Source organism: Vipera ursinii (assembly GCF_947247035.1).
Source record: "Vipera ursinii genome assembly, chromosome: 7".
Lineage (NCBI taxonomy): Eukaryota > Metazoa > Chordata > Lepidosauria > Squamata > Viperidae > Vipera > Vipera ursinii.
The window spans coordinates 59,319,428-59,340,437 of NC_139521.1; the positions used below are offsets into that span (position 1 = coordinate 59,319,428).

At 39.3% G+C, this 21,010-nt stretch overlaps 2 protein-coding genes across 2 annotated transcripts in view; one reads left to right on the top strand and one right to left on the bottom strand.

Annotated features, from left to right (window-relative positions):
* The first annotated feature begins 2,384 nt into the window (after positions 1 to 2,384).
* On the top strand, positions 2,385 to 11,105 carry LAMTOR3 (late endosomal/lysosomal adaptor, MAPK and MTOR activator 3). The gene is made up of 7 exons (XM_083367861.1): positions 2,385 to 2,420; positions 4,424 to 4,461; positions 4,905 to 4,939; positions 6,766 to 6,824; positions 7,754 to 7,887; positions 8,830 to 8,893; positions 9,462 to 11,105. Exons 2-7 carry the CDS (start codon positions 4,453 to 4,455, stop codon positions 9,533 to 9,535), a joined length of 375 nt encoding a protein of 124 aa, XP_083223987.1. The 5' UTR covers positions 2,385 to 2,420; positions 4,424 to 4,452; the 3' UTR covers positions 9,536 to 11,105.
* A 206-nt stretch (positions 11,106 to 11,311) lies between these two features.
* DAPP1 (dual adaptor of phosphotyrosine and 3-phosphoinositides 1) overlaps positions 11,312 to 21,010 on the bottom strand; it is a 48,007-nt gene continuing 38,308 nt past the window's right edge. Inside the window, exons 9-10 of the mRNA XM_083367851.1 lie at positions 15,891 to 15,978; positions 11,312 to 13,194 (exon numbers count right to left, since the gene is read on the bottom strand). Of these exons, the coding sequence (XP_083223977.1) occupies positions 13,147 to 13,194; positions 15,891 to 15,978 (136 nt within the window). The 3' untranslated portion in view covers positions 11,312 to 13,146. The remainder of the gene's footprint in view (positions 13,195 to 15,890; positions 15,979 to 21,010) is intronic.

Consider the following 21,010-nt stretch of genomic DNA (forward strand, 5'->3'; position numbering starts at 1 on the left):
GGACTTTTTGCATGACAGAATTAGACTTCATATAGCAATAGTTGCTAATAAGAATTTGGCAACTCTGTTCATAATGGAAGGTTTCTAGCTTGAAAGTAGACAACAAATCATTTCTCCTTCATTGAAAGCTTAATCTCTAATTGGTAGTAAAGATCAGGGCTTTTCTTATAGAACGCTCAGAACGGAGTTCCGGCACCTTTTTCTTTTACAAAAAAAAGCACTGGTAAAAATATACCACCAAGTAAGTTCTTAAAGAAGGGGCAGTGAATAAATATATGGACTAAGGTCTCAAGTTCATTCGGGTCTACAGTTTTTATTAAATTTTATGAAACTCCCATCTAGTACTATCAAAGGTAGAACATTAAAGTGGGCCAAAAAAGAAGGCTCTGCAGAGTGTTGAACAAACCAGATTGAACAGACAGTTTGCAGGTTGAAAAAGTTTTTATGAAGGAACGCATCCTTGTAAGTTGCCTATAGTGCTCAAGTCTAACACACAATGGCAAAGGGTTTTGCAAATCTTGGGTTTGGCTTTTTCTAGGCCTGTAGGTAGCAAGGAGTGAGTAGAAAGAGCCAATAGAAAATAGAAATTTGAGCCAGTAAGAGAGCGCAAATCCGAATCCTCACCTCCAGTAGGATCATTCCTGTTTCCATGCAATTAAAAAATTTGGAACTGAACGTGGAACAGTGCTCACAAAGCAAAAATGAGTGAAAAACAGTCAGACTATATAGATGTAATTCATTCAATATAATTACGTGGAGAAAGGATTCTTTTCATAGCAAAATGCTTTCAAGCAGCCTGTCCTATTTAGAGGCCTTTGGCTCATTTTGCAATGGAGTCCTGGTCTCTTCCGATACATCTCAAATTATAAAACACTGGCTTCCCTTTTTTCCACAATTTTAGATTGCTTTTGCAAATTTTTGCTTCTTTTTAAATCTTTATTGAATATCTATGCAATTCATTATAGTGGAGAAAGCTCTGTTTCTCACAACAAAATAGCTTTCCAAGTGTGGGAAGAATCCGAGAAAGAAATCTTTTGAGAAATATTAAAAAGGCAGAATATATTTCCCCAAAGGTAGAATATATTTCCCCAAAGGATTTTAAAGGCAGAAACCCAAACCCACCCACCCCAGTCTCTCTGCTCCAAACAGAAACCAGGTCTGCAGAAATGCAGATGTGATAATCTTGTCAGAAAGATTGGAGTCAGGAAGCTGGGATTAGAAAGAAAGATCTCTAAAAGAATAAAAGTTTGTGCTAGACCAAGTTGGAAGGGATCTTGGAGGTCTTTCCTCACCCTTGCTCAGGCAGGAAACCTTACACCATTTCAGTGGTATAAAACTTCCAGTGTTGGAGTATCCACAACTTCTCGAATCAGGTTGTGCAACTGATTAATTGTTCTGTCAAGAAATTTCTCCTCGGTTCATGGTTGCTTCTCCCCTTGACGAGTTTGCATCCGTTGCTTCTTGTCCTGCCTTCAGGTGCTTTGGAGAATAGCTTGACTCCCTCTTCTTTGTGGCAGCCCCTGAGATATTGGAAGAGTGCTATCATGTCACCCCAGGGGTCGACAACCTCGGCTCTTTTATGACTCGTGGACTTCAACTCCCAGAATTCCTGAGCCAGCATAGCATAGCCAGCATAGCTGGCTCAGGAATTCTGGGAGTTGAAGTCCACGAATCATAAAAGAGCCGAGGTTGCCGACCCCTGCCCTAGTCCAAGGGTAGGCAACCTCGGCTCTTTTATGACTCGTGGACTTCAACTCCCAGAATTCTTGCGTCAGCGATGCTGACTCAGGAACTCTGGGAGTTGAAGTCCATGAGTCATAAAAGAGCCGAGGTTGCCTACCCCTGCGCCTAGTCCTTCTTTTCATTAATATCCAATTCCAGAAACCGTTTTTTTATATGTTTTAGCCTCCAGTCCCCTGCTCCTCTTTATTGCTCCTCTTCCCTGCACTCTTTCTAGCAGCTCAACATCTTTTTGACATCGCGGCAACACATCTTAACACGGGCAGGTCAAGCGAAACTATTCTACACGTACCCAGGTACGTGGATTGCTCACACGTTAACCTTTTTTTTGATTGTTTCCATCCATCCCCACGAGCCCCTCGAACTCCTGTTAGGCTCCATCCCTTTTTTTTTTTTTTTTAGTATCTCTAGCAACGCCCGAGGCTGCCGACAGGCTCTGAGGAAGTCACGCGAGAGACGGAAACAGTCTTCTGCCCTTTTTAGTATCTCTAGCAACGCCCGAGGCTGCCGACAGGCTCTGAGGAAGTCACGCGAGAAACGGAAAGAAGTCTTCTGTCCTTTTTAGTATCTCTAGTAACGTCAGGGGCGCCTGACCGGCTGGGAGGGGTCACGTGAGAGACGGGAGTCGTCGAGAATCACGTGACGGCAGGGACCGGAAAAACGATTCGGACGCAATCTAAGGTCGGTCGGCTAAAGAGTTCAATGCCGGAAGAGAGGGGAGGTTTGGATGCGGGGAGCGGTTACCGTTATTATGAAGGCTGCGGGGCGAGTTGCCCTTCTCACGTGTTTAATTTCGTTATTAGCACTCCTTTTGCTCCCCAGTTTTGGGGGGATTAGAACCTTCTTACCCCTTTCCCGGCTTTTCCGGTGGGACAAGAGTAGTTCGGGGCTGCCGGGTCGGACCCGGCAAATGCCCGGCTTCTTCATCGCCCTTGAGAGCTCGTTGCTCTTCCGAAGATATCCCGATGGTCTCTCATTCTGTGCGTCCGCCTTATGTCTTGCCTTTTACTTTCCTTTTCTTCCCCCCGATAGCCGTGCAATTTACTTTGCAATGATAATGAGCTTATTGGGATTGCTTTTGGGTATCTTTTCTACTTGCCAGGCAATGGGCAAATCTGGGATTACCTGTTGGTCTCTCATCCAAATACTAACCAGGCGTAACTAACACTGCACTTTTTCTGAGCACAGATATCAGAGACAATTGGCCAGGTCGTACCACGCGGGCAGTCATTCTTTATTTCAAGATCAACTGGTCTTTTAATTCACAGTGTGTTTGACTTTTCCAAATCCAGAATTCAAAAATAATTTTTCACAGCTGTGCATTACCCCTGGATTCACAGTGATCCCTGTGGACGTGGTCACTGAAGTTTCTCTGGGTTTCATAATTGGGTTGATGTTTGCCGTTATCTGTAGGGGATTATCCTTTCTTTTCCAGCCTTCCGTTCATTTATATATATTGAAGCCTAAGAAAGCAAAACTTTCCACCTAAGAGGTAAAAGGTACTATGCCCGGTTAAAGTAATTGATACCAAATTTGAGAAGCACAGATTGACTCAGTGCAACTTTTCCCCGCTATTTTCTAGGGAAATAGATGTCAGGGCTGTATAGAACTCTAGATTCAAAGGGAAAAAATAAGTTGAACTGTTGACAATTCATATTTTCATGAATGTTGTGAAAAAAAATCACCCACTCAAATTAGAAGCCCAAAGCATTTGAAGATGAAATGTGCTTACTGGGAGATAAAATAGAAATGGAATTTGGAAATAGATTCTGCAGAAGGAGAGAGGATCCCAAGTGCAACACTTTGAAACAGAAAGATAAAAGAACAAATACAATTACACTGCAACACTTCTCAAATTGATAAGCCATTAAATTGACTCCCCTGTTAAATTGCATACTTGTGGTAGCCCTCCGGATATTGACATGTACAATAAAAATATTATTTATGTTGTAGTCTTTTACATCATTCAGTTTGTCTTTCCTAGAAAGACAATTGCCTAGTTTATTTTAACTGACTCCAGCCTGGAGTCAAGTATGGACACTTAAGTTATACAAATTCAGCCATTTGTCTGAAATGGTATAGGGTTTCCTGCCTGAGCAGGGGGTTGGACTGGATGACCTCCAAGGTCCCTTCCAACTTTACTGTTGTGATTATGATTAAATATAATCCTGTCTATTAACTGCATAAAGAATCATACTTAAATATATGGGTATGTATATCTAATTTTATTATACCTCCACATGAGTTTGTATAGTGGATCTCAGAAAAGGTATGTTTGAATGAAGGTAGTATTAACAATTATGACATGCATGCCCATACACTTTTATAAGTTAACATGACTAAACATATTAAAAACAATGAAAAAATTAACAAAGGGTAATTGTCTGCAAGGCTGAACAGGATAAACTCAGGCAAAACAATAAAAAACGTATCAGTGGGCCACCTAACCTCCCAAACCCAAAACATTTTTTTACCTTTGAATCCAGATCATTGTGCAGTCCCAGTCCTTGGTGCTCTCTGAGCTTGCTTGTTTTCTTGCAGACGTTTCATTAACCAAACTAGGTAACATCACCAATGCCAGTAGCTATGTTTTGTTTGCAATAGAAATAGCAAAGAATCTGATATCACTTTAAAGGCGAACAGATTATCTTTTCTAAAAATATATCATTTTGGCTTTTCAGTGGACTGGCAATTCATAATTTTTTGAGTATCATGGCAGATGTAAGTATGAAATGTCTTTTTAATTATTGGTAACTTTTGTAAGAAGTTACATACTGAACAATTTCTACTAATGTTTATGGAATATTTATTTAGCTTATTCTAGTCTATAACCTATATTGTATTAGTAATTCATGAGTAATTGGTTCAGATACAAAGCACAATAACCCCATATGGTAGCTCAATAGTACAAATGCATTCAAAAATGTGGCCCAGAATTTGGGATTGAGAAGGTTGAGTAGTACTTCTTAGCCTATAGTGATTAAGCTTATGATCCTGGCAGTATTTAGGAATTACTGCCAATTCCTAAACAAATATCATCCTTTCTAATGACAACAAAGCATTGTTTCTCTAAAATCTATCTTAATTCAAACATTAAGGAGTGTGGTCTTTTTATAAGTAATATAAGTGGCTAAAAAACCCCTGTTTGCTTTGTTTCACCCTAGGATTTAAAAAGGTTCCTGTATAAAAAACTACCAAGGTAAAATACTTATTATTTTTATACCATATAAGCATGTAAACTTATCAGCGTAAAAATTCCGTACTCTGAGTGATTTCAAAAATCTCTAATAGTCTTGCAAGTCTTTCCATTCTTTTCCGATGATAACTTTCACTCGAATGTTATTGCAGGATGACATTAGTTTTACCAATGAGTCCTCTAGTATATGAAGTATCTAGATGCAGGTCCGTCTGGCTGCTCCTTCTAATTCTTAGATCAAATGTGTAACTGCTTCAGGGCAATGCCTGAGAAAGCCAAAGAGTTAGGCTACTCCCAGCTGAAATAAATAGCATAAGAAGTATAGATCTCTCAGAGGATTTTGAATTACTTTTTGAATTGCAAATTTGGGGTGTTTGTGCTGGAAAGGGAAGAATGGTAATGGCTACTTTTAAAGCTAAGATTTCTTTTTTGACAGCCCCAAATTACAAACTGCAATCTGATGGGCTCGATATATAGGAGGGTTTTTGGTGTTTTGTTTTGTTTTTTGCTATCCTATTCCTTTCTGTTACAGCCCTTGCTGATGTAGAACAAGAATGATAGTATAAAAGGAGAATAAGAACAGAAATACAGATCACCCATTTCATAGTGGAGATTTTTTCCCCCCCTGCTTGTTGAGAGCTGTAATTTGTGAAAAAGCACATGCTATGCTTGCGAACATTCCCAGGCTCCATTCTTGTTTTTCTATGTAGGGCTAGAAAAACCTCAAAACTGAGATCCTGGAAGTCAGTGTTAACAGTGGTGGGCAAGGTGAAACAATGCACTTCCCTCAGTATAAATACAACTTTCTGCAGTCACAAAATACAGGTAGTCCTCAACATACAACCATTCATTTAGTGACCATTCAAAGGCACAACCATTCCTCACATGTACAACCATCGCAGCGTCTCCAGAGTCACATGATCAAAGTTTGGGCACTTGGCAGCTGGCCTGTATATATGACGGTTGCAGCATCCCAGGCTCATGTGACCACCATTTGCAACCTTCCCAGATACTTTCCAAAAAGCAAATTCGATGAGGGAAGAAGCCAGATTTGCTTAAGAGCTGCAGTGATTCACTTAACAACTGTTGCAAAAAGGTTGTAAAATAGGGTGCAACTCACTTAATAATCACCTTGCTTAGCAATGGGAAATTCTGCTCCCAGTTGTGGTTGAAAGTCAAGGACTACCTGTATGGAATTCTTTGGTTGCCAGCAACTGTTTAGTAAACCTAATTTGCAAATATTATATGGCCTCAAAAGTGCTGATAATATTAAACAGAGTGAACACAGTCTATTTCAATCATGTTTTCCTCCCTTGCGTTCTGATTAGAATTCATGGATTTCAAAGCCTGTCTCAAAGACATAAAATCTGTTTAGCTTCAGAGTTACACTTCAATAAGCAAGCACCTTCAGACCATTTTTAGGAATAAAAATAATGTTTACAAAATAATGTTTACTGTTGAGAAAACTGTGATTAGCAGAAATTATTTGACATGAGCTCATCTCAAGAGATTCAGATATTGTACTGTGACCAGGAAAATAAGATTTGAGTTTTCAAATACCCAAAAATCTAATTGGATGAGATTTACCAGTCACACACTCTTAGCCTAAACTACCTTCAGGTTAATTTTTGTGATGATAAAATGTGGAATTGCCTTAAGCTACACTAAGGAACCCAAAATTATGTTTAAAAAATCAAATTATTTTATAAACTTATTAAGTTTTAAATTGCTATGTTTATTAACTAATTAAAAGCAAGGAGGCAGCAAGCTCAAATGGCTTGCTGTTTTTCTAGACAGATGACTAAGCAATCTCCTTTTATTTTTTTTAGTGTTGAAGGACTTCATGCTATTGTAGTGTCAGACAGAGATGGTGTACCAGTAATTAAGGGTAAGGAATAATCAAAGATGGATAAATTGGTAAAATGTCCCTTTGCAAATTGATTACTGCATGCTTGGTATTGAACTGCTAAAGAACAACCTTGCAATCCAACTGTGATGACAAAAGGAAGATGTTTCATCCTTCTTATACCTAAGGTTTAATGCGCCGCTTCAGCCTGATTCCAAACTGAAATTTTTCAGAACTGAGCTAGCAAGCATGCATCTGCATTTCTCATAATTTTGTTACTTCATTCTTGTTGGCCTTTAGCATAGTTGTTGGTCAACTGGAAGCATAATGCCAGTTTATCAGCCATGACACACTTCCTTAATGTGTCTTACGGAAACTTTGACTTTGGGGAAATCATATGCCAGCTTTTTTGTGGGTGCTTTGAGTTTGAGTGACAATGTTCTACGAGCGATGAGTGAAAACAACTCATACTATAAGCTGTGCTGCACATTAAACTGTATACTAAAGCTCTCCTAAAAAAAGGAAGAGGTTTGTCAGATCTCCCAGTTACTTTTGATTTGTAACTTTAAAGTGTATTAGTCGACTATATATTTAGGATTTTAATTAATAGCATTTCAGAAAGGACTGCAGTGGGTCGGATTTTGAAACATACTGATGCAAGAGCCACTGTATTCCTTGCTCTTCATTGCTGCAGTCATAGTTGTTCCATATTAATATTCATGGAAGAGCCAATCCTGTTTCCCAAACTTTCTCCAAATAAATGGACCATTTTTCATAGGTCATGCTGAATCTCCACACCCAAAGGGTGCTCAAGCTAGAAAAAACTGACCTATGCTTTTTGACAGCAGTACTTCTTTTAAAACTCACTAGACCTTGTCTGGATGTTGAGGACTTATACTGCTGTCCAAGAAGGTGACGCTTTGCGTTTCTGCTTATTCAATGAACAGTTACAAAATACCTTCTTCTTCTAGTTGCCAATGACAATGCTCCTGAGCATGCTCTTCGACCCGGTTTCTTGTCAACATTTGCACTTGCGACAGATCAGGGCAGCAAACTTGGGCTTTCCAAAAACAAAAGCATAATCTGTTACTATAACACTTACCAGGTAAGAAATTAGCAACAAGATTGCTTGTTAGTGAGAAATGTCAGCAGGTAAATAAATGTAAAAATGCTGCCAAAAAGTTTTGAACTGGATCAGTTCAGGTGCCATAGAAAATTCTGTTCAAAATCTATCACTGTTTGGTGTTTGGCATGATGCAGGAACCTAAGTAACTATGGGCTTAAGTCAAGCTGGTTTTGTGGTTTTGTGTCTGTGTGAATCTGGATTCAGTAGTTTAACAAAGTACTGTATGTTCAGGTACATAGCTTATCACAATACCCAGCCAGTATAAAAGGTTTATACAATTTTAAGAGAAACCAGAATGTTCTTTCGAAATAGGGTATTGTGATGTTTCATGTACAGGTAGTCCACAACCTATGACCCCAGTTGAGCCCAAAATTTATGTCACTGAGAAATTTGATAAGTGAGTTTTGCTCCATTTTATAACTTTTCTTGCCACGTTTGTTAAGTGAATCGCTGCAGCTATTAAATTAGTAACATGGTTGGTAGGTGAGTCTGGTTTCTCATTGACTTTGCTTGTCAGAAGGTTGCAAAAGGGGATCACCAGGACACTGTAGTCGTCATAAACATGAGTCAGTTGTTGAGCATCCAAATGTAAATCACATAACCGTAGGGATGCTACAGAAGTCATAAGTGTGAACAATGCTCATAAGTCACTTTTTTCAGTACCTTTGCAACTTCAAATGGTCACTAAGCAAACTGTTATAAGTCGAGGACTACCTGTTTTTAGATTAGGTGTGACCTGGGTATGTACCTATGAATGTATTCAAAAGATATTATTAGCACTTTCATTATTTTAAAGGAGGGAATAGAGAATGGCTAATTGCTAATCTGCCGGCTTGCAATACACAACCCAGACTTGTAAACTGACCATAACAAAACACTTACGGTACGTTGAATGTTGAAGTTGTATTTCTTTTCTTGTAGGTGGTTCAGTTCAATAAACTTCCTTTGGTAGTGAGTTTTATTGCCAGCAGCAACGCCAATACAGGTACATTTTCAAAATTGAAATCAGCATTTCAGTACTTTGATTTAAATGATAAGGTCTGTGCCCATTTTTTAAGCTATATATAACTTTTGCAAAGAAGTCTGAAATTATTCGTTCCTGTCGTAAGGAGTAAAAGCTAGACCTAAAGAAAGCCTTATACCAAAGCTTTCACAGATTATCTTTGGTCAGCATTGGTGGCAGAACCAAGTATTTCAATTTTCCTCCCATAGAAAGGGAACTATATGTCGTGCTAGCAATGATACTGCTCCTCACCGAAGGAACAACTTTTTCCTAACTATGAAAGTGAAGTAACTCCCACTTGGGCCAGTTCTGGATTCAGTAGTGCCTCTGAACAAAATCTAGGGCAGGGATGGGCAACTGTGGACCCTTTGCAACCTGTGGACTTCAACTCCCAGAATTCCTGAGCCAGCCTCTATTGTAAGATGTAAGACTGCCCTTCCAAAACAGTAGTTTAAGATGGAATTTAAATCTTCCCATACTTCCTTTCCTTTCTGCCTGAGAAACGACAGTTATTCTTTATATCTCATCTTCTTTGCCTATCTTTATGTAGGACTGATTGTAAGCCTGGAAAAAGAACTGGCTCCTTTGTTTGAAGAGCTGTGGCAAGTGGTGGAAGTCTCTTAACTCAATATTTATATCCAAAGCACAGAAAGTCTTTAATATGAAACTGGGAAAGATTCAGTCATTTTCACACTGTATAATGAATGTCTTGGGGAAAATGTCACTTTGTCTTATTATATGTTAAAAACTGTACTGGACTGAAATATAAGGTAAGATTGGGATAAATGGGCTGTAGTTTTTCCTATATATCTTAGGTTGCTGGTTGTATTACTGAGTATAACAACTCCCATGGAGTTAACTTCACGCTAGCATATATTTCATAGTAGAAAAAAATACTTTTTGTGTATAATATGCCATCCACAATTTTTTCACTCTACCAGCAATATGTTGCCTCTGTTTAGATAAATGGAGACTAGTGGAAACATACATTTTGCGGTCAAATCTTCCTTTATGTTTAGAAGAACATTATGGGGAAAACTTATGTTAATATTGGTATGCAATCAATGGTTCTTTGTTTGGTTAACAGAATTTTAAACTTCAAGGTAGCTATTTGTCAACAATTAATTTGATCAGTGTAATGTGCATTCTCTTCCTGTATTCTTTGTAAAACTGATGTTTTGAATACATATAATTATGGTACTTTGTTGACTTATCTGGCTTTGTATGTTCCTAAGCAAATCTGAATAAAAGATACAGGCAAGATGTATAGTCTGATCATTATCACAGAGATAGATATTGCATATTAGCATTATTGCTGTCTTTAATATCAGTATGTTGATTTATATAGTGCTGTTGCCTTGGAGTAAAAAAAAGCCATGAAAACCTAACTCGGAGTATTTTTTAGAGAGAAAGAATTTTGAAAGTTGTAAAGTATAAGAGGTATAAGAGTCATAATACATAAGGAATATGCTATATGGAAGAAAGCCACTTTGACGGGACATTAGTAGCTACATATACGATTGTACTCTAACCAATAGGCTTCAAGAGAAAAACATCAGGCATATAGGTGGAGTCTAGACCAGAGCATTGTTTGTCAATCATGGCAGCTTCCAGATGTGTAAACTTCAACTCCTAGAATTCCATAACCAGCAAGGCCGTTGCTCAGAAATCCAGAATTTAAAATGTACACACCTGGAGATTGCCAAGATTGAGAATGAGTAGAGTAGCTAATGTCCAAGATCCATTCTAACTCTTATGATTTGGAAGTATCCCCAATTGAAAAACATTGAACCAAGAGAATACACGAGTACTTTTTTTCAAAATCCAGTAGTGGAAATCTCATTTAAATTAAGACCAGTATCTAGCATTAGACCCCGCTGAGAAAGGAAGATTAGTTATATAAAACTTGGAAATATTTGTATTATCACTATTGTCTTATCCACTGCACAGCTATATTGTATTTTCTTTTTGTTCCTGGTTTATTAGAAATTTTATAATAAAAGTATAAAATATGATACAATTCTTCCCAATATATATTTGTACGATCCTTCATTCACTCTTGTTTTTACAAACTCTTGACAACTATGTAACACTGGAAATGTTCCTATTGGTAATACATAAAAATATTAAATAAAACATACAAGAAAACAAATGTTTTACAAGATTAAAAAAAATACATGAAAATGTTAAAAAATATGAGAGCCATAGCTGGTTGTATATATTTTGGACCTCTTAAATGGTATTAACTCTAAATAGTAATGAATGGAAATTAATTACTAATTCTACGTGTATGCCTATTTGTTCCCTCATATGTATTGTGTTGTTTTATATTTCTTGTTGTGCTGCTTTTCTTTAAAACCAAGTTCTCTGGCCTCTAGAATAGGTTTGAGTTAGTGGCATACTTAGGGGTCCTCACTAGTGGACCGTGTGGGGATTGCAACTGGGCCCTGGAAACAACCGGTGAGCACACACGCATCCTTGCTTGTACGAGCAGTGGGTGAGCACGTGTGCACGTGGCCTTTTTGCATGCTCAGCAGGTGCACATGTATGCCACTCATGCAGATGGAGCTGCATGCACACGCATGCTTGCCAGCCGTTCGCACAGAACCATCCCCTCTTCTCCCCCTCCCCCCCCCCCAGTCCACTGAGCTGGAAACGTTGGGGAACTCTGGCATAGAACATCATAGTCTGTCAAATGCATACACTAACAGAAAAAAATATTTCATCATTCCAAAGACATTAGCTGACAACTGGAGGTAATAAAATGCTATGCAGATTTATGATTTGATTCTGCAGGTCTCTTACGATCTTGCAAAGGAGGTACGTTCTCACATGACTTTATGCTTTAAGTATGCTAAATATTTGCAGAAAATGTATTGCTGAACCAGGATCAGAACACATATATTAGATGTGCATTCAGCATAAAGCTTCCAATAGATATCAATTTTTACTATAGGGTAAATATATTTAAACAATGTAGATGTTACCATCTATATATGTCTTGAGACACAAATGCAGTTTCTTTTTGTCTTAGAAAACAGCTACATAGATCTATTTGCACTGACAAAATGACAAATGCCATTGTGGCATTTTGAGTCTTTGGAGTAAATTTAAAGCAGCAGTAATTGGTGACAAAAGTACAGCCATTAATGAATGAGGGCCATGGACACAGAAAGAAGCTTTTAGAAAGCACAGTGCTAACAGCTTCTCAGACCTGGAACTGACTTCTAAAGTAGCATCTCATGTGTCACAATATACAGCTAGTCCTCGATGTATGGCCACAATTGAGCACAACGTTTCTGTTGCAATGCAAAACAGTTGTTAAATGAGTTGAACCATTTCTGCCATAGTTGTGAAGTGAATCACTGCAGCTATTAAGTGCATCATGTGGTCGTTAAATGAATCTGGCTTACCCCATTGACTTTGCTTGTCAGAAGCTAGCTGGGAAGGTTACAAATGGTGATCACATGACCTTGGGCATAATTACATGCCAGTTGCCAAGTGCCCAAATTTTGATCACGTGACACGGCGATGCTGCAACTATCGTGTGAAAACCAGTCATGAGTCACATTTTACAGTGCTGTTTTAACTTTGGCCGGTCACTAAACGAATGGTTGTAAATCAAGGGCTACCTGTAACTCCCAATGTTAAAAAAATACCTTGATCATAGAAATTTGTTCCCCTAGCAGTACATTATCTATAACGATTGCTCATCAGGGAATTCAAACTGCAGTGGTTCTGAGAAAATGATTTAGAAGGGTTAACAAGATTCTTAACACCAATCAAAGCCACAATCAAAGCTATTTAAAAAACAACTGTGCAGGTAATGTGTCTTAACAGACCACAGTGCAAATGGTTTGAAGCATACAGAATGGCAGCCAGGGATGAGTGGGTACACAACTAGTTCAGGTTCATGCTATGAAACTTAAGTACTTTCACTGAAACTGCTTACATACAAAGAACTAGTGAAAACCTGGCAGCAAAGGCAAATACAGAATGCCAGTAATCACTGGCCGTATCCAGAATAATGAAATGTTGAATGGGTGAATATCCCTCTTCCAAGGTAATCGTCTTCTGCTTTAACAGTGTTCAAGAATTTCCTAGAAATAGCTTGTCAGCAAGTCGGCAACTGCAGAGTTTAAAAACCTCTGATCTGGTGCAGCACTTAACGCTGAAGGGAGCATGAATATGAACCGATGTTGGTTGCTGCGCAGTTAGATTTGAAGCCGAAATTACTATGGCCTGAATGAGGCATCATGCTGGCGTTTTTTCCTTATCTGGGACTAGGAGCAAAAATGTAAAGGAGAAAATATTTGCTGTTGAAATGAATTTATAAATTAAAGTAAATTAAAATACTATGTAATTTGAGAGCTTCTGATATCCTCTGCATATTGCTAGACTATACCTCCCATCATTTCTAATCAGTTCACTATAGTATATATCGTATACAAAAGGTAGTCTATCAGGGTGGGCAACTATGACAACTGTACAACCTGTGGATTTCAACTTCTAGAATTTCTGGCTGGCTCAGGAATTCTGGGAGTTGAAATCCACAAGTCATAAGATTGCCATTGTTGCCCACCCTTGTAGTATATGGCAATTAGCAGTAATTAGAACTCTACCTCACCCACAAGACCTATTTGAAAGTATAATTTGTTCAAAATGCAGTGGGTCTCATATTAACATAAGGTTACCATGATCACAATATCAATATTGCAGTTGCTGAATTGGCTGCCCAGAAATTTACAGCCTTGGTAGCAAGTTTGGGATTAGCCTCCCTTCCTCGTCACTGGCCTTCTGGAAACAGTGAAAATGAAAATGAAAATGCAAGTCTTAAGAAGGGCATCTCTGGATTGAAAAGCAGTCAGCTTTCCATTTGTATTTATTATATTGATATTTATTAATATTACTGACTTACTGTTGCAACAAATATTCAATTTGTCTTATAAATGTAAGCCACCGGGAGCCCTTTTTATAGCTGATTATTAAAAAAGTAAATGAAAATAAATAAACACTGCAGCAGGGCCAATAATGGAGAGGACTTCTCAACTTTATATATTTTAAGCAGGATTGATTGAATAAAGATGAAAGTATAGTTCGATAAGACACAAAGATATCAGCATGTGGGGGTGGGGGAAGGTTGAGCATTTCACAACTTTTTTTTTATTTCTCAGATTGAAACATTAAACTTGGTGAATTCTTACCAATTCTATGCATTTTTTTTTATTTTAAAAGTAGTCACTAAGTGGCTTGAGCTTTTCATTAGACTATTTTAAATGTTTTACTTGGAAAATGTAAAGCAACTATTCTGCCTTGATCATCCCATAGCCTTGCTGATTTCGAGTAGCTTCAAACAAATAAACCATTCTGACGAAACTACTGTCCAACTGCAAATTTAGCCTCACTTCTGTTTTCTCATTCCTACCAGAAAGGCAAATCACTCGCTTTTTCTAGAGCTAAGATTCTCCATTCAGCATTTAATCCAAATAAATGCCTCACCTATACTACCCTTCCCATTCACTAAAAGCCTTTTCTTGTGTAATAAAAGCTTTAATTCATGTGATTAGCCACAATGAGCACCATTGTGCGGTATTAAAGGATGACTTAAAAGTCCAAATAACAGCTTTGGGGACAGGGGAGTTTCATTATGGCTTAGGCCCGGGATATTTACAGGACCGTCTGCTGCCAGGAACGACTTCCCATCGCCCTGTGCGCTCACACAGAGAGGGTCTCCTCAGGGTGCCGTCGGCCAGACAATGTCAGCTGGCGACCCTCAGGGGGAGGGCCTTCTCTGTTGGGGCGCCTGCCCTTTGGAATCAGCTCCCCCGAGAACTTCGGATGGCCCCAGATCTCCGGTCCTTTTGTCGTGACCTAAAGACATACCTTTTCCAATTGGCCGACCTGGACTGAAGACGGGGGTTTTAATTTTGTTTTAATTTTTATTGGTTTTTAGTGGGGCTTTGTAAATTTAATCTCTTTTAATATTTGTATTTATTGTTTTATTGTTGTTAGCTGCCCTGAGTCCTTCGGGAGATAGGGCGGCATATAAGTCCCATAATTAAATTAAATTAAATTATGACTGAATCACCTACACTAGCTAAGCTCAGGGAAGACTGCAAAGACACACTACAGAGAAAAGTGAAATTGAATGTGCTCTATGACATGTATAGAAGCATTGGGCCCTAATGACTAATACAGTTTCATTTCCTTTTGGAAAAAGAACATAGGAATCTACCGTATATAAGTCACATTCTTGAGTGATCTAATTTGGTATTGTTTGTATAGAATATTATTGCTCTTAAGATCTATTTGTTATCTGGAGTTAGAAAGGATTGAACTGGAGCCAATGCAGATAGTCCTCGACTTACAACCACAATTGAGCCAAAACTTCTGTTGCTAAGCAAGACAGTAGTTAAGTGATATTCCGTTTAATGTGAATCACATTTTATGACCTTTTTTCTACCATTGTTAATTGAATCACTGCAGGTAAGTGAATCATGCGGTCATTAAGCGAAACTGGCTTCTCTCGTTGACTTTGTTGTCAGGCGCTCCCCAGGAAGGTTGCAAATAATAATCCCAAGACCCCAACAGGCTACAACCATCATAAATACATGCTGAATGCCAAGCACCCGAACTCTGATCATGTGACTATGGGCGAATGCTACAACAGTCAAGTGTGAAAAGCAGTCATAAGTCACTTTCTCAGTGCTGTTGTAACTTCAAATTGTCACTAAATGAATGGCTGCAAGTCAAGGAATACCTGTATAAGCAAAGAAGCAACCTATGGCTTTTTGTAGTGAGGAATGTATAAATGTCCATGGATATGGGGGTTGTGATTTTCTCTTTTTAAATACAGTATTTCTAAGGCTCCCATTGTAGGATTAAATTAGAGAACTCAGCACTCCCAGCATGAACTGTTATATGCCACTGTATTGCTACCCATTTAATTTTAATCAAATCATCACGGGCATTTCCTTACCAGTTTCCACTGTAATATTTTAATCCACTCATCTGCTTCTACTCCAGTCTTTGCATACAGATAATACGTCCGCATTGGAAATACTAAACTGTAAAATATAAAATTATAAACATTCTGTGTCACAAATGTAAGGAAACCATAATCCTATCCGAAACTGATACTCCATTTTCCCAAAGTAAGTGAAGCTAAAAATATTATTTTTACTTTTCTTCTTAATAGGAATAGAAAGTAATTGAGGTAAATACTTGAAATTTGACTAAAGCGAACCGAAATCCGGATGGCCCCCGACCTCCGCACCTTCCGGCGCGACTTAAAAACTTACCTGTTCCAGCAGTCCGGCCTGGCCTGATAGCTCTAATTGGGGTCCCAGTTTGTTTTTTACTATTGTTTTTTTTCACTATTGTTCATTCTGTATACCTACCTTATTCTGTACACCGCCCCGAGTCCCTCGGGAGAAGGGCGGTTTATAAAAACAAATAAATAAATAAATAAATAAATAAATAAAATAAAGCCTTATGATAAAAAAGAATAATAGCATTAGTGGTTGAAACAGGTAAAAACTTATCAGCATTAAAAGGTGCATCCAAAGTGCTCCATTTAATGTGAATCAGACATATGTAGGGCCTACCAGAGTACGACTCTCATCAAGCCTAATCAACGTGTTTGAGGAGGGGCTCCTACTTGGAGAAACCATATTAAGCATGTCCTGAAGGTATGGTTACTTTAAATTTTTTTTAAAAAAAGTACAGGTAATCCTCATTTAGTGACTGCCTCATTTAGTGACCCCTTGCAGTCGTATTGGTGGTGAAACAATAACTTTACAAACAATTCTCACATTTACTACTTTCAGCAAAGGAAATCTGAAGTAAGATCATAAAAATTATTACAGTTTTACTTAAAGACTCCTTTGCTAAACAATGTTGCTGGTAACAATTGTGCTCGCTAATAGAGGATTACCTGTAAGTTAAATGCATATTTTGTTATAATTAGATTTATAGAATTGAAAAGGATTAACTCGGCTGAATTGAAACACAAGTGTGGCGAACCCAGTGTGTTCCAAAGGTCAAGTTGTTGTTGTTGTTAGCTGCGAAGTCGTGTCCGACCCATCGCGACCCTATGGACAACATTCCTCCAGGCCTTCCTGTCCTCTACCATCTTCTGGAGTCCATTTAAGCTCACGCCTACTGCTTCAGTGACTCCATCCAGCCACCTCATTCTCTGTCGTCCCCTTCTTCTATTGCCCTCGATCTTCCCCAGCATTAGGCTCTTCTCCAGGGAGTCCTTCCTTCTCATTAGGTGGCCAAAGTACTTGAGTTTTAGCTTCACGATCTGGCCTTCTAAAGAGCAGTCAGGATTGATCTCCTCTAGGACTGACCGGTTTGATCGCCTTGCAGTCCAAGGGACTCGCAGGAGTCTTCTCCAGCACCACAGTTCAAAGGCCTCAATTCTTTGGCGCTCAGCCTTTCTTATGGTCCAACTTTCACTACCATACATTGCAACTGGAAAGACCATAGCCTTGACTATACGCACTTTTGTTGACAGGGTGATGTCTCTGCTTTTTAGTGTGCTGTCTAGATTTGCCATGGCTTTCCTCCCCAGGAGCAAGCGTCTTTTAATTTCTTGGCTACAGTCCCCATCTGCAGTGATCTTGGAGCCCAGGAAAATAAAATCTGTCACTACCTCTATTTCTTCCCCATCTATTTGCCAGGAATTGAGAGGGCCAGATGCCATGATCTTGGTTTTCTTAATGTTAAGTTTCAACCCAAGTTTTGCACTCTCCTTCTTCACCTGCAACAAGAGGCTCTTTAGTTCTTCTTCACTTTCTGCCATTAGAGTGGTATCATCTGCGTATCTTAGGTTGTTGATATTTCTTCCGGCAATCTTAATTCCAACTTTTGATTCATCTAGCCCTGCCTTTCTCATGATGTGCTCTGCATATAAGTTAAATAGGCAGGGCGACAGTATACAGCCTTGCCGGACTCCTTTCCCAATTTTGAACCAATCAGTGGTTCCGTGTCCAGTTCTCACTGTTGCTTCTTGACCCGCATATAGGTTTCTCAAGAGACCAATAAGATGGTCTGGTACTCCCATCTCTTTAAGAACTTGCCACAGTTTGTTATGATCCACACAATCAAAGGCTTTAGCATAGTCAATGAAGCAGAAGTAGATGTTTTTCTGGAACTCCCTAGCTTTCTCCATGATCCAGCGTATGTTGGCAATTTGATCTCTAGTTCCTCTGCCTCTTCGAAATCCTGCCTGCACTTCTGGTAGTTCTCGATCCACATACTGCTGAAGTCTAGCTTGTAGGATTTTAAGCATGACTTTACTAGCATGAGAAATGAGTGCAATGGTGCGATAGTTTGAACATTCTTTGGCACTGCCTTTCTTAGGAATTGGAATGTAAACTGATCTTTTCCAATCCTGTGGCCACTGTTGAGTTTTCCAAATTTGCTGGCAAATTGAGTGTAGCACTTTTACTGCATTGTCTTTTAAGATTTTGAATAGCTCAGCTGGAATACTGTCACCTCCACTAGCTTTGTTGTTGCTCAGCTTTTCTAAGGCCCACTTCACTTCACATTCTAGGATGTCTGGCTCGAGGTCAGTGACCACCTCATTGTGATTATCAGGGACGTTAAGCTCATTCTTGTATAGTTCTTCTGTGTAATTTTGCCACCTCTTCTTAATCTCTTCTGTCTCTGATAGGTCCCTGCCATTTTGGTCCTTTATCATGCCCATTTTTGCATTAAACGTTCCCTTCATTTCTCCAATTTTCTTGAAAAGATCTCTGGTCCTCCCTATTCTATTGTTTTCTTCAATTTCTTTGCACTGTTCATTTAAGAAGGCATTCTTATCTCTTCTAGCTATTCTCTGGAATTCTGCATTCAATTGGGTGTATCTTTCTTTTTCTCCCTTGCCTTTCGCTTCCCTCCTTTCCTCAGCTATTTGCAAAGCTTCCTCAGACAGCCATTTTGCTTTCTTGCATTTCTTTTTCTTTGGGATGATTTTGGTTGCTACCTGTTGTACAATGTCACGAACCTCTGTCCATAGTTCTTCAGGCACTCTGTCTATCAGATCTAATGCCTTAAATCTATTTGTCACCTCTACTGTATATTCAACAGGGATATGATTTAATTCATACCTGACTGGCCTAGTGCTTTTCCCTACTTTCTTCAGTTTAAGCCTAAACTTTGCAAGGAGAAGCTCATGGTCTGAGCCACAGTCAGCTCCTGGTCTTGTTTTTACTGACTGTATAGAGCTTCTCCATCTTTGGCTGCAGAGCATATAGTCAATCTGATTTCTGTGTTGACCATCTGGTGATGTCCATGTGTAGAGCCGTCTCTTGGGTTGTTGGAAAAGAGTGTTTGCTATGACCATCGTATTCTCTTGACAGAATTCTATCAGCCTGTGCCCTGCTTCATTTTGCACTCCAAGGCCAAACTTGCCTGTTATTCCAGTTATCTTTTGGCTTCCTACTTTAGCATTCCAATCCCCCATGATGATAAGAACATCATTTTTTGGTGTTAGTTCTATAAGGTGCTGTAGTGCTTCATAGAACTGGTCAATTTCATCCTCTTCAGCACTGGTGGTTGGGGCATAGACTTGGACTACTGTGATATTGAATGGTTTGCCTTGGATTCGAACTGAGATCATTCTGTCATTTTGAGGATTGTATCCCAGTATTGCTTTTCCTACTCTTTTATTGACTATGAAGGCTACTCCATTTCTTCTGAAGGATTCTTGCCCACAGTAGTATACCTGATGGTCATCTGAATTAAATTCACCCATTCCTGTCCATTTTAGTTCGCTGATACCTAAGATGTCAATGTTCAGTCTTGTCATCTCTTGTTTGACCACGTCCAGTTTTCCTTGATTCATGGATCTTACATTCCAGGTTCCTATGGAGAAAAAATCTTTACAGCATCGGACTTTCCTTTCACCACCAGACATATCCACAGCTGAGCGTCCTTTCGGCTTTGGCCCAGTCGCTTCATTCTTTCTGGTGCTACTAGTACTAGCCCTCTGCTCTTCCCTAGTAGCATATTGGACGCCTTCCGACCTGAGGGGCTCATCTTCCAGCGTCATATCGTTTTGCCTTTTGGTACTGTCCATAGGGTTTTCATGGCAAAGATACTGGAGTGGGTTGCCATTTCCTTCTCCAGTGGATCACGTTTTGTCAGAACTCTCTGCTATGACCTGTCCGTCTTGGGTGGCCCTGCACGGCATAGCTCATAGCTTCATTGAATTACGCAAGCCCCTTCGCCACGACAAGGCAGTAATCCATGAAGGGGAAAGGTCAAGTACGACCAGGTAAATTATGGAAACAGCTATTGACCTTCCTTGTTAGGATGATTAAAACCGCAGCTTTTTGTTTCAGTCTTAAGCAACATATATCCTTCTGAGGTAGGTAAAATGAGGACCCAGATTGTTGGGGGCAATAAGCTGACTTTGTAATAATGCCGCTTGGGGTGGGCGAAAGCCCTAATAAGCAGGCATATACATAGAATGAAGGCTATTGCTAAGCACATTGGTTTGTGCTTCTTAGATTGTAAGCCATCCTGAGTCTTCGGAGAAGGGCGGGATATAAATGGGATTAAAATAAATAAAAATAAATATATGCAAGAGGAGCTAAGCTATCAAATAGCATGCATGGGTAGACTGCTCTTTCCTAATTAAACTAGAATTCTGGGAATTCAAGCACAGCCATTTTCTAAAGCTGTTCAAAAAAAAATAAGAACAAAAGGAGAGCAGGAATCAATTCTGATGGCACATTGTCAAATCAAGGAAAAGCAGCACAATGTCTTAGTTGAATTTATGAAAATTTAGGACGCTGAGCTTGTCGATCAGAAGATAGGCAGTTTGGCGGGTCGAATCCCGAGTGCCGCGTAGCAGAGTGAGCGCCTGTTACTCGTCCCAGCTTCTGCCAACCTAGCAGTTCGAAAGCACGTAAAAATGCAAGTAGAAAAATAGGGACCACTCCGGTGGGAAGGTAACAGCGTTCTGTGCGCCTTTGGCGTCTAGTCATGCCGGCCACATGACCACGGAGACGTCCTCGGACAAGCACTGGCTCTTCGGCTTTGAAACGGAGATGAGCACCGGCCCCTAGAGTCAGAAACGACTAG